The 25,204-nt window shown below is 45.5% G+C and overlaps 1 protein-coding gene across 1 annotated transcript; it reads right to left on the bottom strand.

Moving 5' to 3' along the window:
- Window positions 1-19,650: 19,650 nt before the first annotated feature.
- On the bottom strand, window positions 19,651-24,832 carry S100A11 (S100 calcium binding protein A11). The gene is made up of 3 exons (XM_004436036.3): window positions 24,749-24,832; window positions 20,835-20,987; window positions 19,651-19,975 (listed from the first exon to the last, which is right to left on the bottom strand). Exons 2-3 carry the CDS (start codon window positions 20,979-20,981, stop codon window positions 19,820-19,822), a joined length of 303 nt encoding a protein of 100 aa, XP_004436093.1. The 5' UTR covers window positions 20,982-20,987; window positions 24,749-24,832; the 3' UTR covers window positions 19,651-19,819.
- Window positions 24,833-25,204: the final 372 nt, after the last annotated feature.

The following is a 25,204-nucleotide window of genomic DNA, read 5'->3' as shown; positions in this document are numbered from 1 at the left end:
AGGTAGGAATTGGCCATGTTCTTTGGGGGCAGACAGGAGGGAAAAGCACGTGTGAGATCATGGAATTGTGAGGTAGCGCATCTCTTCTAGGAATTGACCCCAGTTCTGCATGGGGTTGTATGAAGTCCCTTAGGGCTTTGGACGGGGATGAGTCTGGAGATGAGCTGCCTTTCCTGGGACACCTGAGATAATCTGCTAAGGAGTTTGGAGCTCCTTTCTGAAGGTAACAAGGAGCCACTGGAGAACGTTAAAGGGAGAGGGATGCCATGGCGTACCGGTTAAGTGTGCAGGCTCTGCTGCTGGCGGCCCGGATTTGGATCCCGGGCGCGCACCGAGGTACCATTTGTCAGGCCATGCTGTGGCGGCATCCCATATAAAGTGGAGGAAGATAGGCATAGATATTAGCCCAGGGCCAGTCTTCCTCAGCTGAAAGAGGAGGATTGGCATGGATGTCAGTTCAGGGCTGATCTTCCTCACAAAAAAAAAAAAAAAAAGGAAAGGGAGAGGGATGACTCTCCCACTTACCAGCTATGTGGCTCTGGGCTCTCACCACTGAGAACCTGAGTCTCCTTATGGGTAAAATCAGGTTAGACACCTGTCTTCTGGGGCAATGGCATAGAATGAACTGACTAATAACCATGAAGGCATCTGGCTGGGCCCCAGCAGGCAGCAGGTTCTGGATATGACCATGAAGGCATATGGCTGAGCCCCAGCAGGCAGTGGGTTCTGGATAGCAGATCCAGCCTCTTTGTGATCCCTCACTCTGTGGAGCAGAAGCTTTAAGGAGGCCAAGTGGGGCTATGGCATGGCCCAAGCTCTCTGGTGTATGATTTGTGGGTAAACGCCTTTGAGCAGACTTCCCTCTAGGGCGCCAGGACAGCTCTACCTCGGCTGCGCTTGCCAGGCTCTTATCTCTGGGAGCAGCAGAAGCTGAAGGAGTGTAGCCCCCCCCCTTTTTTTTTAAAACACAAGAGAACTGTAGCTTGGGGTTGGAAACCACCTGCTTTCTTCTGCAAATTCTAATGATTATAATCTATCAAATACTTAGTGAGCGCCTACTAATATCCCACATGTTCTGGGTACGGGGGAGATGTCAATGACCAAGACAGACAAATTTCTGCTCTCTTGGGCCTTACACTCTAGTGGGAAAGACAAATAAAATACAAGTAAAGGGGAAAACAAAACTGATATAAAAATTTTGGTAAATTATAATGAGTGCCATGATGGGAAAAATAAGGGTCTGAGAGAGAGAAGAATTGAAGGGGACCATTTTAGGTAGAAAGTCAGGGAAGACTACACTGAAGGGATGACATTTAAACCCAGACTTCTAAGAAGAAGAAGGAAGAAGAGGAACTAGGGTTGCAAATAAAGGAGGGACTAGGAGGAACCTTTCCAGGTGGAGGGAAAAGCACGTGCAGAGGCTGGGAGGTGGGAGAGGCGTGGTCTGAGAGGGAAATTGAAAAACCACCAGCGTGGTGGTGAAAAACCAGACAGCATGATGAGCCTGGGGGAGTGTAGAGGGATGTGGAGAGACAGTACAGCTACAGAACGCAGTGGTTAGGAGCGCAGGCTTGGGGGGTGAATCACATTTTCTCTGCCACTCTTTAGCTATGTGATCTTGGACATGTCACCTAACTTTCCAAACCTCAGTTTTCTCATCTGGGAAATGGACCTGAAAAGTAGTACCTGCCTTATAGAGATGTTGTGAATATAGATGAGAAAATGCATGTAAATACTCAGCAGAGTGCCTGGCACCTAGCAAGTGCCCCATTCATGTTAACTATAATTATTATTAATAAGTGGAGGAGGGGTTGGATCCAGACAGACTCGTGTTGAATCCTGGCTCTGCTGCATGATTGCTTTGTGCCATAGGCAAGTAAGTGCACCTTCTGTTTCCTCATCCATAAAACAGGTTTTGAATTCCTATCCTGGCAGGTGGGTTATTGTGGGGATTATATGAAGTGATTTATATGCAGCCATCCTGAAGGTAGGAGCCAACTCCTCAGGGTCTTTTAATTATCTTTAAATATTTTCCTGAGTCTATCCAACCTCTTAATAAACACTCAAAAAAGAGACAAACAAAAGCATAAGAAAAATCAGTCATAAGTTTGTGGGTCTGCTTATGTTACGGGTTGGGTGGCTGACAAAGAGAAACCTGGGGAATTTTAGCCCTCCTCTTCCCTTTTCTAGTCATAAGAGACCCTGATTTCCCAGGTCTCTTCCAAGGAGAAAGAATAAAAACCCTGTACCTTAAGTTAAGTAATTAGGCCAGAACAGAACACCAGGTTGTCTGAACCCCAAGAATGTCTGGTGTTGGGAGAGAACTCTGCAAGACAGGACCTGCCCATCATGGGCTGTAGTCTGCCAGTCTCACATTCCTTCACTTTTCTTTATTAAAACCTGAGAACAAGTGTGTTCCAGGCAGAAATTCCGGGGGCTGTATGAAAGAAAAAGTAAGTCGCAGATACCCTGTGTTCATTGATGATACTGCAATGTGGCTGGGGAGGGCTCAGACCTGCAGAAATGTGACTCCATGGGCCCTGGTGACAAGCCCCTTGTGAAAAGCTGGCCCCTTGGTACAAACCGTTACCTCACCATTGTTAGCCAGCAGCTAGCTCTCTGGGGTTTCCGGGCAGTCCTGTTTCCGGGCTGGAAGCTAGGGAAAGCTGCTGTGAGGCGCTCTGGGAAATATTTAAGATCGGCTATTTATACTGGGTGAGGGTGTGTCCTTGCCTCCAAGCTAATGCTGTGGGACCCCCTGGTGGCTGCAGAGTGAGTAGCTCTGCAGTGGGGTTTGCTTTCTCCTGAGTGGCCCTGGCAGAATAAGAGGCAGGAAGTCTTGTCTAGAAACCCAAGGATTGAATATGGGACTGAGAAGTTTACTCAGCTGACTTGAGATGGGGGCTGTGATTTGAGTTGGCACCAGCCCTTTTTGCTCATGCCCTTGGTGGTATTTCTCAGGGCTTGAGCGGTGGGAACAGCAATGCTCCGTGTACGAGATGCCGAAAAAAAAAAAGATGAAAATAGAGATGTTAGGTTGAACTAGTATTTGGTGCCATATGGATCAAAACCTCAATTAGGGCATAGAATTTAACCAGTTTTATTGGTTGGCTTTTAAGGGAATTCATTCTAACAGTTTTGAGCACAGACATTCTGAAAGCCAAAGTGCCTGGTTAGTGGAGGATGTACTTGCTGGTAATCAGTGGGGGCATCTTTGAGGTCTATCTTGGTCATATTATACAAGAACGAAAATGTAGTCCAAGTCTTGCTTATTAAAAATTAACATCATAATTTTATAGTCTACAAAGTTCTGTCTCATGCCTTATCTTATTTGTTCTGTATAATTACCCCAAGAAGTATTTTAGATTGATTAATGTTATGATTATAGTAATAATTAATTGTGGTTTATATATATTATCTTTAAGTCTTGCAAAAGCCTTACAAGGTAGATGCTAGTCTGTTTTCAGATGAGGAAAGGAAGCTCAGAGAGGTTAAATAACTTACCTAAGGGCACGTGTATAGCCCTATTGGAACCCGGATAAGTCTAGTCTCAAAGCTTCCGTCCTGCCACCACCTCACTCTGCCTTTCTTTGGGTAGAGCAAAAGGACAGCTGCTCAGGAACATATCCAGATCTAGGCAGGAACACGAGGCATGCTGACAAACAGCTCGGAGATGAGGTAGTGTGTTTGGCCAGTGTTGCACAGGTGTAGAGAGTATGACCAGTAGGAATTTAGAACAGCAGGCTCCCTTATGGCTAGGACCCTTAAGAATAACTTCATGGGAGATATGAAGTGAGCCTTGAAGGTTGGGTCAGATTTGATCAGCATCGATAGGGCATGTGGAACAGGTGCTGAGAGGAGGACAATCCAGGGGGAGGAGTAATGCGAATAAAAATGCAGAGGGTGAATGTGCAGGACACATTTGGAGGAACAGCAAGTGCAGCCAGAAAAAGGGTTTGAGTGAGGGAGAAGGGCTAGATTATGGATGCTTTTGAATTCTAGGCTAAAAATTAAAATTGTGGACACAACTAAACCACTGAGGGTAGAACCACCAAGGACTGGAGGTGGGAGATCCTGGGGGCCAGGAGATGACGGAGGCGAGACTGGTGATGATGCAGGCCTGAACTGGAATGGTGGTGGTGAGAGTGGACAGGGAGGTACAGATTTGAGGGAAATCTGCAGGAAGAATCCCCAGGGCTGCCACTACTGAGCTGCAGGGCCTGAGGGAGAAAAAGGAGCACAACCACCTGAAATTTTCCAGCCCCTGACACCTGGAGCATTGTGCTACCTGCCAAATCCAGGGAGGAGACACTGAGTTGGAAAGGAAGGTGCTGAACAAGCTGCCGGTGGGATCTGTAGGTGTCAATGACCTGCTTTGTGACTGGTCTTCAATTGTTTATCCCAATCCTGGCATGGTGACCTGCAAGGGAGAGTGTGTAGACACTGGCTCTCCCAGTTGTCACTTGACAGAGAACTGCTTCCCTGGGCAATGCCCTGTGGCTCTCTGCACACGCTTCACAGTCAGGCTGGGGTCTTGGCAGGATGCCTGGCTCCAGCATGGTTTTTCCCAGCCAGGCTCAGTCATCTAGTGATGAGAACATCAGACTGGGATTTGGAAAGCCGGGTGCAGCTGCTGGGCTGGGTGCTTGGGGGAATGCACGGATGGTGACACATTCCTTGTGCTTGAGGAATTCACACTCCAGGCAAAGAGGCAGGCTGTAATGGGCTGCAGTGAAGGGCGGCCAGAAGGTAGATGTACAGGCTAATTATAGAACCAGACATTCTCAAGCTTCTGATTAGATGTCATTTCCATCATGACACCATCCTGAACCCCCCCAACTGGGGTTGGATGTTGGTCCTCGGACTTCCTTTAGCACCTCATCCTTATCACAGGGTATAGAAATTGCCTGTGCATTTGTTTGTCTCCCTCAATGCCTGTAATGTCCCTCAATGTCCCCTGTTCCTTGGGGACAGAGATTGGTCTTGATGTGTTTCATATTCTGAGAATACAGTAGATGTTGGCAGGAAGTGTGAATCACTTGTCAACATCCAGTTGCTGAGAAGAGTGTCCTGGCTCAGAATGGCATGCCCCAGGCTTAAGAATCCTATGGGGGCATCTGAGAGGGGAAGGATGGATTGATGGAAATGCCCCTGTAGCCCATCTCAGCCTGAGCATGCTCAGTTTCTCTTTTAAGAAAATGTGACTTAAATTCTATTACCTAGTCTAATATAAATAAGTTAAAGCCCTCCACGTTTTAAAAGATATTCAAATATCTCAGCTTAATCTGTTCTTAAAAGTTAAGAGAAGGGGACAGCCTGGTGGCGTAGCGGTTAAGTTCACACGCTCCACTTTGGCTTCAGATCCTGGGCGTGGACCTACACACTGCTCATCAAGCCATTAGCTATGTGTGTCATAAAGGTTTATTAGTGACAGAGAAACTTCCTGTTATGAGATATCTGTCCATCACCTTGACCCAACACATGATAATATATATATTTTTTTCTTGTTAGTATTTAACGGTGGCAGCTGTGGTGAAGCAGAAAAAGGATTAGAAAATTGGGGATTGAATTCAGGTTCTCTCATTCATTAGCTTTGAGACCTAGGGCAAATTACCTAACCTCTCTGAATCTGTTTCTTCATCTTCAAAGTGAGGATAATAATATCCAATATTTGGGGAACCCATTATATTTTACAAATCAATTTCGTATGTTCATTCAGATGCTTACTGAGTACCAACTTTATGCCTGACACTATCTAAATGCTGTGGATACAGAAATAAAGACCTAGTCTGTGGCTTCAGAGACCCTAGTCTAGCAGGGCAGGCAGACAAACAAAACAACATGTAAAGGTGGAAAGTATCATGGCCTAGCTGCTTCTGGTTGCTGCTGGAGTGCAGAGCAGAGAACAGAGATGGGGAGTGAAGGGAGGCTTCCTGGAGGGGAATCCACTTGAGGCTAGTCTGAAGAATGGGTACACGTTAGCCAGGTGAGGAAGGTGGGGAACGACGGAGTAAGGGAGAGGCATCTGGAGAACTGCAGGTGATCTGGAAGGTTTGGTGGTTACATGGGGGTGTGTCTGGAGGTTGCGGGAGATCAGGACATAGAATCCACGAAGGGCCACATCACAAAGAACCTCTGGTGCTGAGTGAATAAATTCTAACTTTATTTTGAATACCGTGAGGAACATTGAAAGTTTAACACATATACATTTTTCTGATTATAAAAAGAATCCATATCCATTGATAGAAAAATGGAAAATACAGAAACATAAAGAAAAAAGGATGGGCCGGCCTGGTGGTGCAAGCGGTTAAGTGCGCGCACTCCGCTGTGGTGTCCCGGGGTTCGCTGGTTCGGATCCCGGGTGTGCACTGATGCACTGCTTGGCAAGCCATGCTATGGCGGCATCCCATATAAAGTGGAGGAAGATGGGCACAGATGTTAGCCCAGGGCCAGTCTTCCTCAGCAAAAAAAAAAAAAAAAAAAAGAGGAGGGTTGGCAGATGTTAGCACAGAGCTGACCTCCTCACACAAAAAAAAAAAGATAAAAGGAACACCAGAGATAACCCTTGTTCATATTTTGTTGAATATACTTGGTGAAGGTATATGTGTACGTCTACCAGATCCTGGCTACTTTAAATGTGGTCCGTGGACCAGCAGCAGCATCGTCACCCGGGATAACTTGTTAGAAATGCAGAATCTCAGATTCCACCCCCGATCCAGGGAATCAGAGTCTGCAGCTGAAGTGGAACAAAGATGCACAGCAGTGTGTTCTGAAGTGCTTTGTTGGTAGTGGAGGAGTTCAGAGGAGAGGGAGAGCCATGCTGATCAGAGCAGGTAGAGAGGCTTCTTGGAAGACATGCGACTTGGGATAAAGTTTGTAGAATATTTGGGATTAAGTCAAATTGAAACCTGCAAAGAGTTAGCCATTGATGATTAAACAGCTAGTAACTATGGGGCATCAGAATAGGCCCCCACCCCCACTAACTAACCAAAAGAGTTTGGGGTGGGAGGCCTGCCCCCAGAACAGGCCATCACCATAGACATCTCCGGTGTCTGGGTGGGTCTGTGCTAAGCCCATTCTTAGTTCTGGTTATCCTTTATAAAATACATTTACATTTGTAAAGAAAATCTCCATTTGTAAAGGTATCTTCTTCCCTGTACCAGGAAGTCGGGGTGGGGGTGGGGGTGGCCTTACCTAGAAACTTATCAGAATGGAAAATGAAGACTTAAATCTGCATGATAAACTTACCCATTGTTAAGTGTGCTGTTTGGGTAATATGCTATCTGACTCCCACTAGGTTCCTATAGGTAATAACCCCCGGAGCCTGGGTCACCATGGTAATGGGTGTTTGAGCTATTTTTTTTCAGGAACTGAACCCGTTGTCCACTTCATGCTGGATTGAGACCACCAACCCATCAACTGGGCCCTTTTGATGGCAAGAGGTTGGAACTCCACCCTCAGGGCATGCTAATGCCGCCATTCTGTGAACATGTGTCCTACAAAGAGACATGAAGGTTGACTACGCTTGCTTGCGCAGATCATCAATTACCTCATCTCTCCTCACCTCCAATCATTTCAGACCACCTCGCCCCTTTCCCATAAATACCCCTGAGTCCCTGTTTTCGGAGAGGCGGATTTGAGTCTTCTCCCATTTTTCCTCACTTGGCTGCCTTGTGATTAAACCCTCTCTCTCTGCAATCTCGTCATCTCGGTGATTGGCTTTCTGGGTGGTGGGCAAAAACGGACCTGGTGCGGTAACAAAATGGGAGGAGAGAAACGACAAATGGTTTAGTGGTTAAGATAGGGTATTGGAGTGTATTAGTCAGGGTTCTCCAGAGAAACAAAACTAAGAGGATATATATAAGAGGAAAAATACAAAGGGAATTGGCTCATGCAATGTGGGGGCCAACAAGTCCCATGATCTGTTGTCTGCAAGCTGGAGAACCAGGAAAGCCAGTGGTGTAATTCAGTTCAAGTCTGAAGGCCTAAGAATTGGGGGTGGGGATACGGGCTGGGGGAGGTGGTGGCTGATGGTTTAAATCCCCATCTGAGTCCAAAAGCCCAAGAACCAGGAGTGTTCATGTCCCAGGACAGGAGAAGATGGATGTTTCATCTCAAACAGAGAGAGGACGAATTCACCCTTCCCCTGTCTTTTTGTTCTATTCTGATCCTCAGCACAATGGATGATGCCCCTCCACATTGGGGAGGACCATTTGCTTTATTCAGTCCACCAATTCAAATGCTAATCTCTTCTGGAAACATCCTCACAGACATACCCAGGAATAAGGTTTTACCAGCTATCTGGGCATCCCTTTGCCCAGTCAGGTTGACACATAAAATTAACCATCCCTGGAGTCAGGCAGACTTGGCCTTGTCTCTCCCTTATTTGCTATGAGACCTAGGAAAAATTCACAGTCTCTCTGTGCCTCAGTCCTCTGTAAAATAGGTATTAATAATTGAGCTTATATTATAAGATTATTAAGAGGAATAAAATAGATAATGTATATAAAGCTCTTAGACAGTGTATGGCACATAGTAAGTACTCAATAAGTTATTAGTTATTACCATTATTACTATTAATGCCAACAATAAGGGCACAACACTTAGGACATGGAAGACACTCAATAAATTTAAGTTGAATTATGTTGAATTGAATTCCATGTGAAGGAAGAAATAGCAAAGGTGCAGAGGTAGTGGAAGGCCTTGCAAACCAGGTTAAAAAGCTTGTACTTGTTAAGAAGGTGGAAATATATATCAGCATGGAGTGCCAGTTGAAGCATGAATGGTTAGACTTTCACCACTGGGAGAGACTATAGGGACGGAAGAGGAGAAGGTCAAAGACTGAGTTTGGGAATGATCACAGTTAAGGCACAGAGAGAAGAGCTGGCGAAGGAAACAAAAAAGGATGCGAGGTTACTAAAAGGAAGAAAGGATCCTTGAAAAAAGGTCTGGTGCAGGAAATGTACAAGACGAGCCAGAAACATCTCATACCAGAAAGCAAGGTAGTTATCAAAGACTACTGGGGTCCTGTCAAAGGGATTTAGGACCTAACTCAAAGGAGCTCCCGTTGGCCAAACATGGGACAATATGACCATCAATAAGGGAAATAACGGAAACACATCAAATATGTTTAAATCTAGGAGTTGATAATGATACTAAACAACAACAAAAACAGCATGATCTCATTGATCACTTTTGAAGGATGCTAGGGAACTGACTGTTACTTTGAAAACTGGTAACTAAAGAGAAAGAACCAAGTATTTACGCTGCTTTTCCTCTATAAACTGTTCTTTAGAATAACCAAATAGTTGATGAGAAGAAGTTTCTCTTTATAACAGCATCATAATTAAAAATGAAGAAAATATAATGGAATAAAATTATTTTGACTTTGCAACGCCCAATGAAATAACACATCTAGGTCATGGGCATCAATGAGCATCAATGACATCACAAAGGGAGAAAGAGATGTTACATGTGTCCTGTTGAAAGTACACAACATCGGCTCTTGAGTATTCTTACCAAAAACTTGAACCTGAATCTGACCAAGCTTTAGCTCTGATTCCAGTTTTTGGAAAGTGTAGAGAAGAGGAGCATATTAAACATTAACCCAAGAATATAATCAACAAAAGCCAGACTATGGGCAGTAATACAAGACAAATGAATCTGTTTCTTCTTCAATAAATAAATAGCAAGGGACAGGGAGAAAAGACAGGGAGAGAGACAGAAAGAGAGGCTTAAAAGAGATGTAAGATACTTATCGATTAATTGCACTATAGGGACCTCATTTTATTCTGATATGGGCAAACTGTAAAAAAAAATACCTTTTTGAGATAATTGGGGGACATTTGAACATTGGATATTAAGGAATTCTTGTTTATTTTTTTAGGTGTGAACAATATCATGATTATATTTTAAAAATAAAAGAATCCTATCATTTAGTGAGAGAGATTGAAATATTTATGGATAAAATATGTTGTCTGGGATTTACTTCAAAACAATCCAGTGTTGGGGTGGCAGTATATAGGAGTATAAATTAAACAAGATAGTACCAATGAGTCAGATTATACTACTCTATTTTTGTAGAAATTTTCCATGATAAAAAGAAAAAAGGGACAGGAGGTAAAAATAATCATTTGTGTCTAGCATTTTCTTCTAAGGGCATTTTCACACTCTTTCTTTCCCTTGAGTCTTGTAACAACCCTGTAGGAAGATATGGTAGGCAGTATTATCTCCACTTGCCAGCTAAGGAAGAAGAGACTCAGAGACCTTGCCAAGATCACACAGCTGGCATGTGGCAGAACTGGGACCAGAATCCAGGTTTTCTGAGACCAAGGGAAGAAGACTGGCTCTGGAATCCAGGAAGGAGATGATTTCAGGGAACATGGGAGCAGTCAACAATGTCTAACAGTGCTGTGAATCCAGGACTATGAAGGTGGAGATCAGGTTATTGGATTTGGTAATATAGTACGGATTGTTTGACCCTGGGGAAAGCAATTTCAGCCATGGGAAGAGAAAGCAGCCTGATCGTAAGGAATCGAGGAGGTTTAGTAGCGAGGAAATGAGGAGAGGGTGAGCCAGCATTTATGAGCAACCTCTGCTGCCTAGCTGATATTAATTTATGCCTTCTCCAACTTTCACATTTGGTTTTCTTCCTTTGCCAGAAGTTAATCTGTTTATGGACTGGATTTATGATGTTCCTGATCCGTTGCCTTTGTTTTGCATTCCTACCAGAAGCCCTGGTGACTCCGCAGATCATGTTTAATGATAATGTTCACACTAAGTCACTGTGAGGATAAAATATGAATCTGGTAATAGAAACATTTCTGTCTGCGTTGGTTGCATTCTCAGCCTGAGAGAGGTGGGGCCAGGGCCGTGATTACTGTTGTTTCTCTCTGCCCTTGCTTCCTGTTCTCACAGGGTGCTTGAATCGCTCGGAACCCAGTTCCCAGCAAGTGGAGACTTGCCTTTCCCTCCCAGAGTCTTCTTTCTTGACTGCGGTCATGCAGGAATGCTTTCGGTGGTGACTGGGGTAGATTTAGGAGATTAGGGAGAACAGAGAAACAAAGCATGAATTATCGCAGGTGCTGCATAGGTGTGGTCCTCTCCATCTCTCTGCTGAATTCCCAGCACATCTCTCCTCAAGTTTGCAGACAGTACAGTAGGGTCAGTGTGAGGTGGGCGGGTGCAGTGAGTCACCGAGGTCTTCCTGAGGTGCAGTGGGTGGGGAGAGATCCTCTCCCCATCACCGGAGCTGGGACAGGAATTGTTGGTGGAACACCCAGCTCCATGATACTTTATATATTTGCAGAACTAGATATTTCATTTATAGAGTCTCTATTTGCTTATTCTTTTTTTGCTTCATGTACTCCCGTTCATTTTTTTTTGTATCCTATTTCTTGCTTCATTTATTTGAACATTTTAAACATACATTAAAGTCTGTTCCAGATTTCGAGCTCTATGTGTGTGTGTATCTCTCTCTTGTGACTTGGGTGCAAAGTCTCTCATCTGTTGCATGTACTGATGGTCCCTCATGTGCAGTATGATGTTTGTCTGTGAGCCCATTTTAGCAGGATTTATCGTCTGTGGAAATCCTCCAAATGACCAGAAGTGTCTCCATAAGTGGTTTGCATTTGTCTAGGGTTTTATGGCGTTTACTGCTCTGGAACACTTTTTAGATAATTTCTTAGCTTGGGGATTTGGTACCAGGGAGCAGTGTGTGTTTTTGAGCCCCATGCCTTCAGGAAGCACAGGTGCAATGCTCTGATTTCTCTTAGATGACTTTGTTTCCCCCAGGGCTCATTCTGAGTCCTGTCTGGGATGGAGGGCTGAGTTTTCTAGTCTTCAGCACTGACAGGGCAACTCTTTAGGAGTGGCCTCCTTTAGCTAAGAGCTCAGTTCCTGTTCTCCACTACAGCCCAGGGTCACATGGCCTCAACTCTGGTGTACTGTTACTGCTAGTAGTTCCCTTTCTGCTTTTGGCATTTGGATATTTCTCTTTCTGCCTTTTGGATTGACCAAGTATTTAAACTTTTGGGGGGGCAGTTGCTTTCCATTTTATCCAGCATTGTTTGCAGTAGGAAAGGGGCATGCTGTATCTGCCCCATCCTCAATCTTGACAAAAGTTCTAGCGTCAAGGCCCAAATCTTCATCAAAAGGGATAGATCTTTGCTTGATTTTTTTTCTTGTTTTGTTTATTAAAAAAACTTCTACATTGGGTTTGGCAATGATTTATTGGATATGACATCAAGAGCACACGCCATAAAAGAAAAAACAGACAAATTGGACTTTATCAAAATTAAAAACTTTTGTGCATCAAAAGACATTATCAATAGAGTGGAAAGGCAACCCGCAGAATGGGAGAAAATATTTGCAAATCATGTATCTGATAAGGAGTTAATATCCAGAATATATAAAGAACTCCTACAACTCAATAACAAAAAAACAAGCAATCCAATTAAAAAATGGGGAAAGTCACCAAATTGTATACCATTTTTTCGTATACCAATTATACCTCAATAAAGTTGGAAAAAAATAGGCAAAGGATTTGAATAGACATTTTTCCAATGAAGATATACAAATGGCCAATAAGCACATGAAAAGATGCTCAACATAGCTAATTATTAGAGAAATGCAAATTAAACGACAATGAGATACCACTTCATGCCTATTATAATGACTATTATCCAAAAAACAGAAAATAACAAGTATTGGCAAGGATGTGGAGAAATTGGAACCCTTGCACATGGCTGATGGGAACGTAAAACGGTGCAGCTGCCATGGAAAGTGGTATGGTGGTTCCTAAAAATTAAACATAGAATTTCCACATGATACAACAATTCCACTTCTGGGTATATATCCAAAAGAACTGAAAGCAAGGACTTGAACAGCTATTTGCGCACCCATGTTTATAGCAGCATTATTCACAATAACCAAAAGGTGGAAGCAACCCAAGTGTCCATTGGTGGATGAATGGATAAACAAAATGTGGAATATACATACAATGGAATATTATTTAGCCTTAAAAAGGAAGGAAATCCTGTCACATGCTACAACATGGATGAACCTTGAGGACATTATGCTGAGTGAAATAAGCCTGTCACAAAAGGACAAATTCCACTTATATGAGGTATAGACAGTAGTCAAATTCACAGAGATGGAAAGTAGAATGTTGGTTGCCAGAGGCTGGGGGAAGGGGGAATGGGGAGTTATTGTTTAATGGGTATAGAGTTTCAGTTGGGGAAGATGAAGTTGTGGAGATGAATGGTGGTGGTGGTTGCACAACAGTGTGAATGTACTTAATGCCACTTAATGTATACTTAAAAGTGGTTAAAATGTTAAATTTCATGTTATATATATATTTAACCACAATAAAAAAAAGAACGTTTCAATAAATTAAGACTATATACTACAAAAAAATCTACCTGCATTAGTGTTGGCACTTTATTCTGTGCTTCTCTCTGTGACAGGAATAACTATGTGGTAGAGAAATACTGATCTCGGCTTTCTATAATGTGCTGAATATTCTCTTTGCCCCTCCAGATCCACTTTCTATGCTTCTCTGCCCTGCTCAGCCTTCCATTTGGATTGGCCCATGGGAGGTACTTGCAGGAGATCAGAAGGTGGGAAGAGAGAGAAATCAGTACTAATTCCCCTGGCTCTCTGCTGCCTCCTGTGGTCTGACCGTGGCTGCAGTTCTCTACCCAAGGCACAGCATCTGTGAGGGACCCCTCTCCCTTGCCTATGGCTCTTGCTGGCTTCCAGTGACTGCTCCCTTGCCTTGCCCAGTCAGGTCTGGCGGTGGTAACAGCTTCCTAATTTTGCTAGACCTCTGGGCTTTGCCACCTCTTGTTGTTTCTCTTATCCCTGCCCACACCTTTGTAATAGCCTCCTCATTGAACTTTCTTCAGTGACCTTGTCAAGTGTGCATGTGTTTCCTGTGGGGATGCTGACTGATACACACAGTGTCCCAAGTCTGATTTTATAGCATTATCTATTTTTTCAGACCTTCTATAGGCTGGGCACCACATTAAGCACTAGTGCTACAAAGATGCATTTAACTAGGTCCCTGTTCTTGAGTTCAAAGTCAAGTGGGGGAAGACAGACAAGTAAAAGCCCCATTACAACACAGTGATAAGTGCCGTGATAGAGGTAAGAACAGAGTGCTGAGGAAGCATAGAATACGAGCGTTAAACCAGTGTTGGATGGGGCTGGGTGTAGGGAAAGCTCCCTGGGGGAGATGACACTCCTGCTGCTCTTGAGGACAAGTAGGAAGAAGTAGAAAGGAGCAAAGGGCTTTCAGGGCAGCAAGAAAAGATTATGAAGGCACAGAGGCACAACACTTAGCTGTCAGTTCAGGAGTGTTTGGCAAGGCTAGAGACAAGCCGTCATGGTGAGAACAGGAAACAAAGCTGGAGGGGGGGCAGGGACTGGACCACGAAGGCTCTTGAGTACCCCCAAACAAGTATGAATTCCATCCTGCATGTTAAGAGGAACCAATGCCCGATTTTAACCATGGGAGTGACACCATCAAGTTTGCCTTTAAAAACTCTTTAGTCAGGGCCGGCCCGTGGCTTAGCGGTTAAGTGCGTGCGCTCTGCTGCTGGCGGCCCAGCTTTGGATCCTGGGCGCGCACCAATGCACCGCTTCTGGGGCCATGCTGAGGCCGCGTCCCACATACAGCAACTAGAAGGATGTGCAGCTATGACACACAACTATCTACTGAGGCTTTGGGGGAAAAAAAAAATAAATAAAAATTATAATAAAAACTGTTGAGTCACAGGGTGGAGAAAGGAGTGGAAGAGGTCAAACTGGGGACATGAAGAATAAGAGAGTTTATTGCAAAATGGTAGAGGCCATCTTTTCCAAAGGGTAGGGAACAGTAGTAGGTTGGTTAACATAAAAAAATCAGTTTAAATGGGTACTCACAAAAATGGTAATATTTTAAATATTCAACTTAAAACATGTACATTTACCAATATTTTGCTATACTACCTTTCTTGCATAAATCACATTCATAATGCTTTTCAGTTCTTTTTTTTTTAAATGGAGAATTTAAAGATGTTTGTGAGGCAATCCAAGTGAAAGATGCTTCTGTGAGTTTTTTCCTCGTTTGTTTATTGTTCTCTCAGCTACACCTACATCAACTACAGTGATCTTCAGTGCATTTCCCTTATCAAGTCTTTGAAAAAAATTAAATTTGGCTTTCATAAAAGCAAAAACCATCTTTCTGCACCCATATTTTATTGGTTCATGGATTATTTAATTCAACTGCAGGTTACAAGAACAAGTACAACTGATATAAACAGGATTGGGAGCAACCACAAATACACTCTTAGTGAACACATGATTCCACTGATGGAGGTTATCCATTAGTCTTGGACATTTGTGGTTCTATGGCCATCAATCAGCAGTTTTTTAGTGTAAGAATGGAGAGATGGTTAAATGGTCAGTTAAAAGAGAGTCTGAAATAAAGTAATGAGAGTGGAGAGGAGGGGATGAGTGTGCAAGAGGTAAAACCCAAGAAATGATGACTGTTTGGATGTAGTCATGAGAAAGAGAAGTCTAGGATTATCTCCAGGTTCCTGGTGTGGACGGTTGGGTGGATGGTGGTGCAATTCACTGAAATTGAGAATGAAACAAGAGGATCAGCTTCTGGGAGAAAGATGTAGAGTCCAGTTTAAAACATGTTGTATTTGAGGTGTGTGTTCCTTACGTGTGTTTGTTCCTTGACTTTGCAGCATTCATTTCCCACGCCTGATCCACTCTACCCCACTCTTGTTTCTTAGAGTTTGGGTAGGGGTCCACCCAGTTCTAAGAGTCAAGTTCACAACCAAGGCCTGTGTTAATCAGGGCACTGCATATCTTTGGACCCAGTGATTGGCCCAGCGGTGGTCACATGACCTAAGCTGGTCCAAACAGAGGGAACCTCAGTACTTTTGTTGAGAATTCTGGGATAAAGGCAATTGTTTTTCCCCTTCTCGGTGGATTCTCATATGAGAGATTGTAGCCCTAGAAATGCTGATAACCATCTCCAGACCACAGGGAAGGGACCTGAGAATGGAGCCAACATTGAAGAAGCAGAGCCAAGGAATTTATTTTTTATTTTTAAAATTTTTTTTGTGAGGAAGATCAGCCCTGAGCTAACATCCATGCCAATCCTCCTCTTTTTGCTGAGGTCCTGGGCTAACATCTGTGCCCATCTCCCTCTACTTTATATGGGACACCACCACAGCATGGCCTGACAAGCGGTGCATCAGTGGGCGCCCGGGGTCTGACCCCAGGCTGCCAGCAGTGGAGCGTGCACACTTAGCCGCTATACCACGGGGCCGGCCCCAGAGCCAAGGAATTTAGAGAAAGACACCAGCTCCTGGAGCTGTGCTAAAGCTAACGCTGTCCCTTGACTGTTCGGTTATGTGAGTCAATAAATTCCTGCCTTGCTTAAAACAATTTAAGTGGAATTTTCTATCACCTGCAACAAGAAGAATCCTTGCTGTGCGGCAGCTGGGTAGAGATGTTAGGTTAAATAGATGAGTTGAGAATTCTAGAGAGAGATTTGGGCTGGGGATGCAGAAATGTAAGTGATTAGCATACAGATCAAAGCCATGAGTTTGGAGAGGGTTACCCAGGGAAAATGCATGGTGTACAGACACCCAATTAGTGTAAATGCTGTGAAGGGGGAGATACAGGTTATGATAGTACATGGGAAGGACGCCTCATCCCCACTAAGGGGTTTAGCAAGGTTTCCTGGAGGAAAAACCATCTAGGCCGATATGGGAAGGGTAAGTGCACATGTGAATTGGTGGCGGGGGTGGGAGAGTGCTCCAGGCAGGGAGCTCAGGCCGGGAGGTAAGAGAAGCCCAGTGTGCTAAGGGAACTAAACAAGCTCAGTATGGCTGGAATTCAGGGTGCGTGTGTGAGGGCAGGGAGGGACAGAGGGGGAGGTCAGATGAGGCAGTGAACAAAGTAGGGGTGCGTTGTGCCTGGCCTTACATGCCCAAGAGCATTGGGGAGCCCACTGAAGGGCTTTGAGCTGGAAAGCAACCAGACTGGAGGCTTCAGGAAGGAGAAAGGACTAGAGAGGGGCAAAGCCAGAGGAGTGGGGCCAGTTAGGAGGCTGCTGAAGTATCCAGATGAGAGGTGGTGGTGGCCTGGGTCCGGGGAAGGCTGGGGATGGATTCAAGGGATATTTGGGTGGAGAATCAGATGAACTTGGAGATTTGATTGGATGTGAGGAGTGAGGGAAAAGGAGTCAAAGCTGACTTCCATGTTTCTGGGCAGGGCAACTAGATGGACGGAGGTGCCATTTCCTGAGATGGGGAACAGTGGAGGAGGAACAGGCTAGGGGGTTGGAAGGATGCTAAGGCCAGTTAGGGATATGAAGAGCCTGAGAATGCAAGCTTCTTGAGGACCAGAATCTTCTCTGCCTTATTCATTCACCTATGTCTGATACACAGAACAGTGTCTTATACATTGTAAGTAAATATTTGTTCTATATATGAATACATGAAAGATACCTGTATTATTTTATGTGGAGAAGTTTAGGAGGCGGCTTTGAAGCTCAGGAGCTAGAACTGGGTTGAGGAGATAGATGTGAGTGGTCACTGGCCTCTAGTAGTAAATGAAGACACGGGAGTGGATGAGATCTACCGGGAGAGTATGAGAAATGAGAACTTGCGGACCAGAAGAGCATCAGCTTTGCAGTATACTAATTGTTTGATGTAGTTCCTCAGCCCTGCCTTTTTTTTTTTTTTTTGTGAGGAAGATCAGCCCTGAGCTAACATCCATGGCAGTCCTCCTCTTTTTGCTGAGGAAGACCGGCTCTGAGCTAACATCTATTGCCAATCCTCCTCCTTTTTCTTTCCCCCAAAGCCCCAGTAGATAGTTGCATGTCATAGTTGCACATCCTTCTAGCTGCTGTACGTGGGACGCTGCTTCAGCATGGCAGGACAAGCGGTGCATCGGTGTGCGCCCGGGATCTGAACCGGGGCTGCCAGTAGGCTAAGCCACGGGGCTGGCCCCAGCCCTGCCTTCTTAACCATGCTTTTCTGTCCCTCTGTCAGCTCTGCTGCCTTTTCCCCTACCTCTTTAGGCTCTTCTTCCTTCTCCTTTGCTGAGTCCTCTTCCTCTTGCTGACCCCTCTCCCCAACTGAGGGCATACCCCCAGGCCCTCCTCTCTCTCTGCTTCTCAAGCTAGGTCTTCTCTCCAGACTTGAATTGCAGATGCCCATTGGGCAGTGCCAAGTGGACCTCCTAATGGCACCTAAATACAATACACCCTCACTGAGCTCATCACCTCCTCCCCAAACCAGCGCCTCCTCCTGATGTCTCCTCTCTCTATCGCTCACCTTGCATATAGGAGGCACTCCATAGAGTTGATTTGAATCTTGAATTAGAGGCTTGGTACTGATTGGATCTTACTTCTGATCAAAACTTGAGGGCGCCAAACAAGTAAAGATTTCCCGGTTCGTTCCCTGAGCCTGGTGTCTTAAAGCCAGGGCCAGTGACTTCTTGGTAGAATAGCAAATGGGCCAGTAACCTTATGGTGCCTGATGTTCTTCCATCTCTTCTGTGGCTCAGTGTTCTTCGGGTAATAACAGTCATTAATTATTTTTAATTTTTATATAGGGTGCACATGCCAACAGAATAATATGGATACTTTCACTGACTACAGCTTCTACCCTCCCCACCCCATGTTGCTAATGAATTAAGAAACTCATCCAAGAGGTAGCTATAATTCTACTTGAAAAATCTGGGGATTTGTTAGCCTGAGGCACTGGCCTTGATTCTAGAATGTTAGAGCCAAAAACAAAAAACGGCTTCAGAAATGGTTTGATTCATTCTATAAATTTATGAAGGAAGAAACTGTGATCCAGGAATCAGAGGTGCTCTGGAAACAATCACTTTTTCCCTGCGCTGCTTAGGAATGAGTGCCCACTGCTAAAACATGCTTTTCTCTAATCTGTGGTCTTTAACCCTGGGTCAGCCTTCAAATCCTTCTTTCTAGGCTCTTTCCCTGCTGCTTTATCAGAGAGCTTAGAAAATTAAAACTCATGTTGATACTAGCCCACAGCCAAACGTAAAGACCTTGACAACACTAGCCTCCTTTCTATTCCTCCAACTTTCCACTCACCTCAGGACCTTTGCCCCTGCTGGTTTCTCCTGAAATGCCCTCCTCTATCTTTCCAAATGTTTGCTCCTTATCTTTCAGATCTCAGCACACGTCTTTTCAGAAGTGACCTCCCCCAGTCCCCATTAACCTGTAACATACCAACTTGTAATCTTTCCTTCATAGGATTTATCACACTCTCATAGTCCTTTGTTCGTTTATTCATTCCTTGTCGTCCCCCCCGCCCCTTAGTAGAAAGCTCAGTGAAGGTGGGACCTCTTGTCTTGCTGTTCTCAGAGTCTATGACACTGCCTGTAGCAGAGGTGAATAGATATTTAACAAACGAGTAATGACAAGTGACATCTCTCCATCAGTCTGAGTAATTTAGAGATGATTCTGTTGGTATCATTAGTCATCACTGTGTATACACCCAAGATGTATTTTTAGTATTTACGCTGCAGTTTCTGGTAACTGCTTCCATCAATCTAATTTATATTCCTCCCACTCTTCTCTCTCCTTTGCACAGATTTACTGACTCTCCAGTATGTGTTTTAAAAAACGATATTGTTTTATTAATAACAGCAGGAGTGGCCGGCGTGGGGTGGTAGGTGTGCTGGGCTCAGGGTACGTGTGGGCTGTGAGGAATAGATGATGGTCGGGAGGCTAGAAGGAAAGGGAGTGGGTCTGGAGGCCAGGCCCAAGGGCTCCTTACATTTACTTCTGCAAGTGAGCAGACTTGAGAAATGATTCATGGCAAGCTATGGCCAGGCCCCCAATAAGATTAAGAAATTCTTGGAAATCCAGCTGCCCATCAGAGTTGATGTCCAGTTTCTTCATCATGCGGTCAAGGACACCGGGGTCCTTCTGGTTCTGCAAAGATAATAACAACAATGATAATGATAATAGTACCCTTATATTGCACTTTCTAGGATGCTTTCAAATATGTTGCCACATTTTATTCTTACAAGAGTATGAGGTTCAGGGTAAAGGTTAGTAATATTCCCGGTTTCCAGACATAAAAACGGACTCAAAGAGGTGACGTGACTTGCCTAAGGGGAAGACCTGGGACTTGAACCCAGGTTTTCTGGCTCCTAGTCAGGGTTCTTTCTGTAACAATCAGGGGTTATACAATTTCACAGAAACAGCAGAACACTTTTTTCAAGTGTTACATGCAACTCCAATATACAAACTATATAAACGTGGAGTGATTTGAGGTGGAAAAGGGATGTAGGCCCTGTCTAATCAGCCTCATCCTCCCCTCATCCCAGCCCCCAACACACACTTACAGCCACTGGTTACACATGGCTGTTTAATTAATTTGGAAAGTCAGTCCCTTAGATGCACATGTGGCTAGTGGCTATCATATCGGATAGTGCAGATACTTTGGGGTGGAGGAATAAAATTTGAAAATTCTTCTATTACGCCATTTACCATTTCATATGCCCCCTTCCTAAATGGAAAAAACCAAATCATTGTTCCCTATGACATGTAGTTTGATAGCTTTGATCTTTAAAACACACCTTATTCAAAGAAAAGTTCTTTTATTAATGATTCAGAGCTTACCCTGAGGCCCAGGGGCTCAGCCTAGGTTATGTGGACCACTGTCTTGGAGTGAATGAAAAGGAGGCAGGAGTGTAGGGGATCAGCTGCTGGTCCTTCATTCGTAGCCATCTGCCAGGGTCTTGTTTCATGCCATGGGTAGTTTGGGGGTGGGGGCTGGGACCAGTACCTTTGTGAAGGCAGCCAGTTCTCTATTCATGAAGGTTAGGAACTCGGCCTTGTTGAGTTTGCTGCTGTTCCCATCCTTTCCAGCGTATCTCTGGAAAACAGCAATCAGAGACTCGATGCACCGCTCAGTCTCTGTAGGGCTGGACATTTTTGCCTTTGGAAAAAAAAAATTCAGGGTTCAGACAAGGGCAAGATCTCAAGGGCTGGATGCTAGAGAACACTCCAGAGAATCCTGTGTCTTCTTTTGTGTCAAAGCAGTTTCCTAAAAGACTGAGTCATTTTTTAGAGGGCTAAGGGGCCCAAGACAACCACAAAAAATCACATTCTGTGAGCTTCCTTCCCATATCTCCTCACATGTTTATTCCAGGCAAAATACAGTGAGGGTAAATATGGAGCATGTGGGCACATCTGAAAGCAGTAGACTGCCTTGATGAGTGGGGGGTGACAGGGTCTACTGATGTTTTTAGAACGGGGGGGGGGGGTAAATATAGGTATAACTATACATCCACAAATCCATGTGCACACCAAGCCTTGTCTATAGATTAAAACATTTCCTATTTTCTAAGAGTATAGAGGCTACTGTGATGAATGAAATGGCAGTTCTTTTTAAAGCAATACTGAATTCCTGGGACTCATGCATTTTCTAGAAGAAAACTAAAAGCATAGTTATTATTGTGTATGGGGTGGGAGACCTGAGAATTTTTTGGATATTCAAAAGCAGCCTTCATATTTAAAAGTTAGGAACCATTAATTTTACATGTGAGCAAACTGAGGCATGAGAAGGGCACTGACAGGCAGAGCCACCCCCAGAATCTCAGTCCAGCTCCCTTTCTGCAGTCCTTGGCCTTTGCTCCTTCTACTTCCAGATGCCACTAATTCCCACAGGAATGGTTGGTGAAATTTTTCTGGTCACTTTAAACCAGAAAGGTTGATGTGGGGGTTTTAAGATTGCCGCTCACACAGCTCCCATGGCATCTACAGAGCAGAACCGCAGCTGTGGTTGCACCAGGAGGAGCAGGAGATTCAGATCCTGTGCTGGGCTCTGCTTTCCTTGCAACAGAATTCTTGAAGAAAATGGTGTCCTGAAGAGTCTGCCGGTCATTCCAGCAGGCACCTGGGGCCCCAGAAGTGAAGCGGTGGACTCCCCCTGGTGGATAAGAGCAGCAACTGCAGACTTGCTGGAAAACTTACCAGGCCACACCCTTCCTCTGAGGCTTTATCTCCGGGCATTAACAACGATCTATGTTTGGATAATGACATTGCAGTTTAGCCTTTAGCTTTCATTGTTCTTGGGAAGAACTTCCTGGAGCCCAGAGCTAAAGGCTTTCAGGCCCCATAATTAATGTACTAAGGATTGACCGGAACACTTAGTCGCAAAGCTGTCCGTCTCCTTCCTGTAGCCTTTTCACTTCAGTCTCTCCAGGTGCTTTACCAGCCTAGCTGAGGTGCCTGCTGCCCATTGTATGTTGGAGCATCTATAAAGCCTCTTCCAGAGGTGGGTTCTAAAGAACTCTTCGGAGGTGGATTCTCTCTCAACAGTAACATTGTTGGAATGTTTTTTTTTTTCTTTTTTTCTCAAAGAGAACTTTTTCTTAAGGAAAGGAAAGTGTTAGTAGGTTCAGGGTTTGGAGAAGAAACAAAATACCACGGCCTGGGGGCCGACCCAGTGGCATAGTGGTTAAGTTCGCGCGCTCTGCTTTGGTGGCCCACAGTTCGCAGGTTCAGATCCCGGGGGCTGACCAAGGCACCATACGGCTTATCAAGCCGTGCTGTGGCGGCATCCCATATAAAGTAGAGGAGGATGGGCACAGATGTTACCCCAATCTTCCTCAGCAAAAAGAGGATTGGCAGTGGATGTTACTCAGGGCTAATCTTTCTCACAAAAAAAAAAAAAAAAAAGTACCATAGCCTAGAAACAGATGTGGTTGCACAACAGCTTTTCTTATCAGGACTAAAATCTCACTGTATTGCTAATGAGTCAGAAGACAGAAGGTTGGCTGGGAGGGCACACCAGATAGGGTAGAAGGTTTCAGACTAAAGAGTGAGGGCTTTGTGACTTTTTTCTAGACCTACAGAAGTTTCCTCTGCCCCTTTTCCTTGTGGAATTCAGATTGCTTTCCAGTTTCAAAGTGGCTTTCTGCTTTACTTTTTCTTTTCTTTAACATCAGTCTTGACTGTAATTTAGAGTATTTTTTTCTCTTGAAAACTGTCGCTAGCAGCCACATGGAGAAAATTAAAACCCCTGCATTTCTCCCCAGAAGTAATTTTCCAGAGCAAGAGAAAGAAACACCATTATCAAATTACTTAAATGGAATTGTAAAATTTGTAGAGCTGGAGGGGACTCGAGATGGTTCCCAAGGAGGGAGGCCCAGAGATGGGAAAGGTTTGCCTGAGGTGGAGCAATGGCTGAAGGAGAGAAGAACCACATCTCCTGCCTGGAGGCCAGTGCTCCCCACACCTCACTGCATCCACCGAGCTGTATTTGGTGGGAACCATGAGAGGAAGGAGGAAAGGGTATGATAAACGAATACTGTAAGAGAATTTTAAAAATGCATGCTAAACAAACATTTCAGGAAAGCAAGAAAAAAAAAAAAAAGAATGTGAACCCGACCCCCAACTCCCCCGCATTTCCTCCCAAGGATGCATGGAGGCATCCACCTTCCTCCAGGGCAATCATTCCAGGTCTTCAGCACCTGTTAGTGCTGGGTCTGCCTTTCAAGTTTCCCTGTGACAGCCATTCTCCCTTTTTGCTTGGAAAGGAGAAGAAGGAAAGAGTAGTTGGGGATACAGATGGACCTATTAGAGCAGGGGTTGGAAACACGTTTTGTAAAAGGCCAGATGGCAAATATTTTAGGCCAATGTGGTCCATATGGTCTCTATCACTCTGTTTTTGTAGGACAGCAACCACACAGACAACTCATAAATGAATGGGCGTGGCCGTTTGCTAATAAAATTTTATTTATGGACGCTGAAGTTTGATTTTCATATAATTTTCACGTCCCACAACGTATTATTCTTCCTTTGATTTTCTTTCAACCATTTAAAAGTGTAAAATCCATTGGTAGTTTGTGGGCGGAACAGAAACCCCACTTGGCCCACGGGCGGAAGTTTGCTGACTCCCTTCACTCGAGAGGCCAAGGAGGAGACAGACTTTGGAGGTGGCTTAATGGGAAAGAGATAATTCAAAGTGGGAATGGCATGAGCTGAGAGGAGAGAAACAGGTGATGCAGTGAGTGCCTAAAAAGATGGTGGAGAAAAGGCAAAGGAAAAGAGGGGGCTTAGCTGGAAGCGGGCTCCTCCCACATTCTTGGCTGTGGTTCCGCTGGCTGGGGCGGGCTTGAGTTTCAGTCTCTGTGTCTTGGCCGTCTGCCGGTAACTTACTGAAACTTTGATTTTCCCTAGGGCCCTGACGACTAAGTTCTGAAATGTGCCCTTTCTGGTCTATAGAAGTAGCCAGTGCCGCCTCACAGAATCCCACCCCCTACCCCCGCCGTCTTTCCCGTGTCTCCAGGCTTCCGGGACACCAGTGGCGAGGGGCTTCCAGCACGAGGGAGCAGGAACCCACCGCTGCCTTCCCGGAGCGAGGGAGCGGGAGCGGCCTCCACCCCGCGGGCTCCGGTGCGGGGCGCTGCGGGGCAGGCGGGGCCCGCCGGGCATTTCCTCTGCCCCAGCCCTAGACCTTACCTTTGCCGGGAAAACACAAGAACCTCCCGTGGCCACCCCCAGGCTGTTACTACAGGTATAATTTTAGGGCTCCTTCCTTCATCCTCTTCCCGAATGCCCTCCCACAGATTTATTTTTCCTGCTGTTTCCTGCCACGTCCGCATATAAATCAAAGACCAAGCCTGGAGGAAAGTGTGCCGTTGCTTTTTCTCTTTCCATTTAAAAGACAGACAAATAAAAAGTCGGGCTTACCACGTCGGAGCGGAGCGAGGCGCGCAGGCTGTGAGCGAGGAGCGGCGCGGCGAACTCTGAGCGGGCGGCCCGGCTCTTTCCCGGCCCCGCCCGGCCCCGCCCCGCCCCGCGGGGCCCCCCCTGACTCACGCGGCCCCGGCCCCGCCCCGCCCCCGCCCCGCGGGGCCCCCCCTGACTCACGCGGCCCCGGCCCCGCCCGCCCCCCGCCCGCGGGGCCCCTGACTCACGCGGCCCCGCCCCGCCGCCCCGCCCGCCCGCGGGCCCTGACTCACGCGGCCCCGGCCCGGCCCGGCCCCGCCCCGCCCCGCGGGGCCCCCCCTGACTCACGCGGCCCCGGCCCCGGCCCCGCCCCCGCCCCGCCGCGCAGATCCGGACTCGTCAGCCGTCCGCCTTTGTCAAACACACAGCTGCACCTTAAAACTCACACAAAACCCATTGCTCTCTCTGGGCCTTAAA

The sequence above is a fragment of the Ceratotherium simum genome, chromosome 2 (assembly GCF_057802395.1).
Source record: "Ceratotherium simum simum isolate JZ-2026a chromosome 2, ASM5780239v1, whole genome shotgun sequence".
In the NCBI taxonomy this organism is placed as follows: Eukaryota; Metazoa; Chordata; class Mammalia; order Perissodactyla; family Rhinocerotidae; genus Ceratotherium; species Ceratotherium simum.
This window is presented reverse-complemented; position numbering and strand designations above follow the sequence as displayed.

What these genes read in the sequence shown, in the direction of transcription:
- S100A11 (XM_004436036.3), bottom strand. Translation starts at nt 20,981, where the DNA reads ATGTCCAGCCCTACAGAGACTGAGCGGTGCATCGAGTCTCTGATTGCT. An exon ending in AACTGGCTGCCTTCACAAAG is followed by an intron (nt 19,976 to 20,834) that starts GTACTGGTCCCA and finishes TTATCTTTGCAG; the next exon opens with AACCAGAAGGACCCCGGTGT.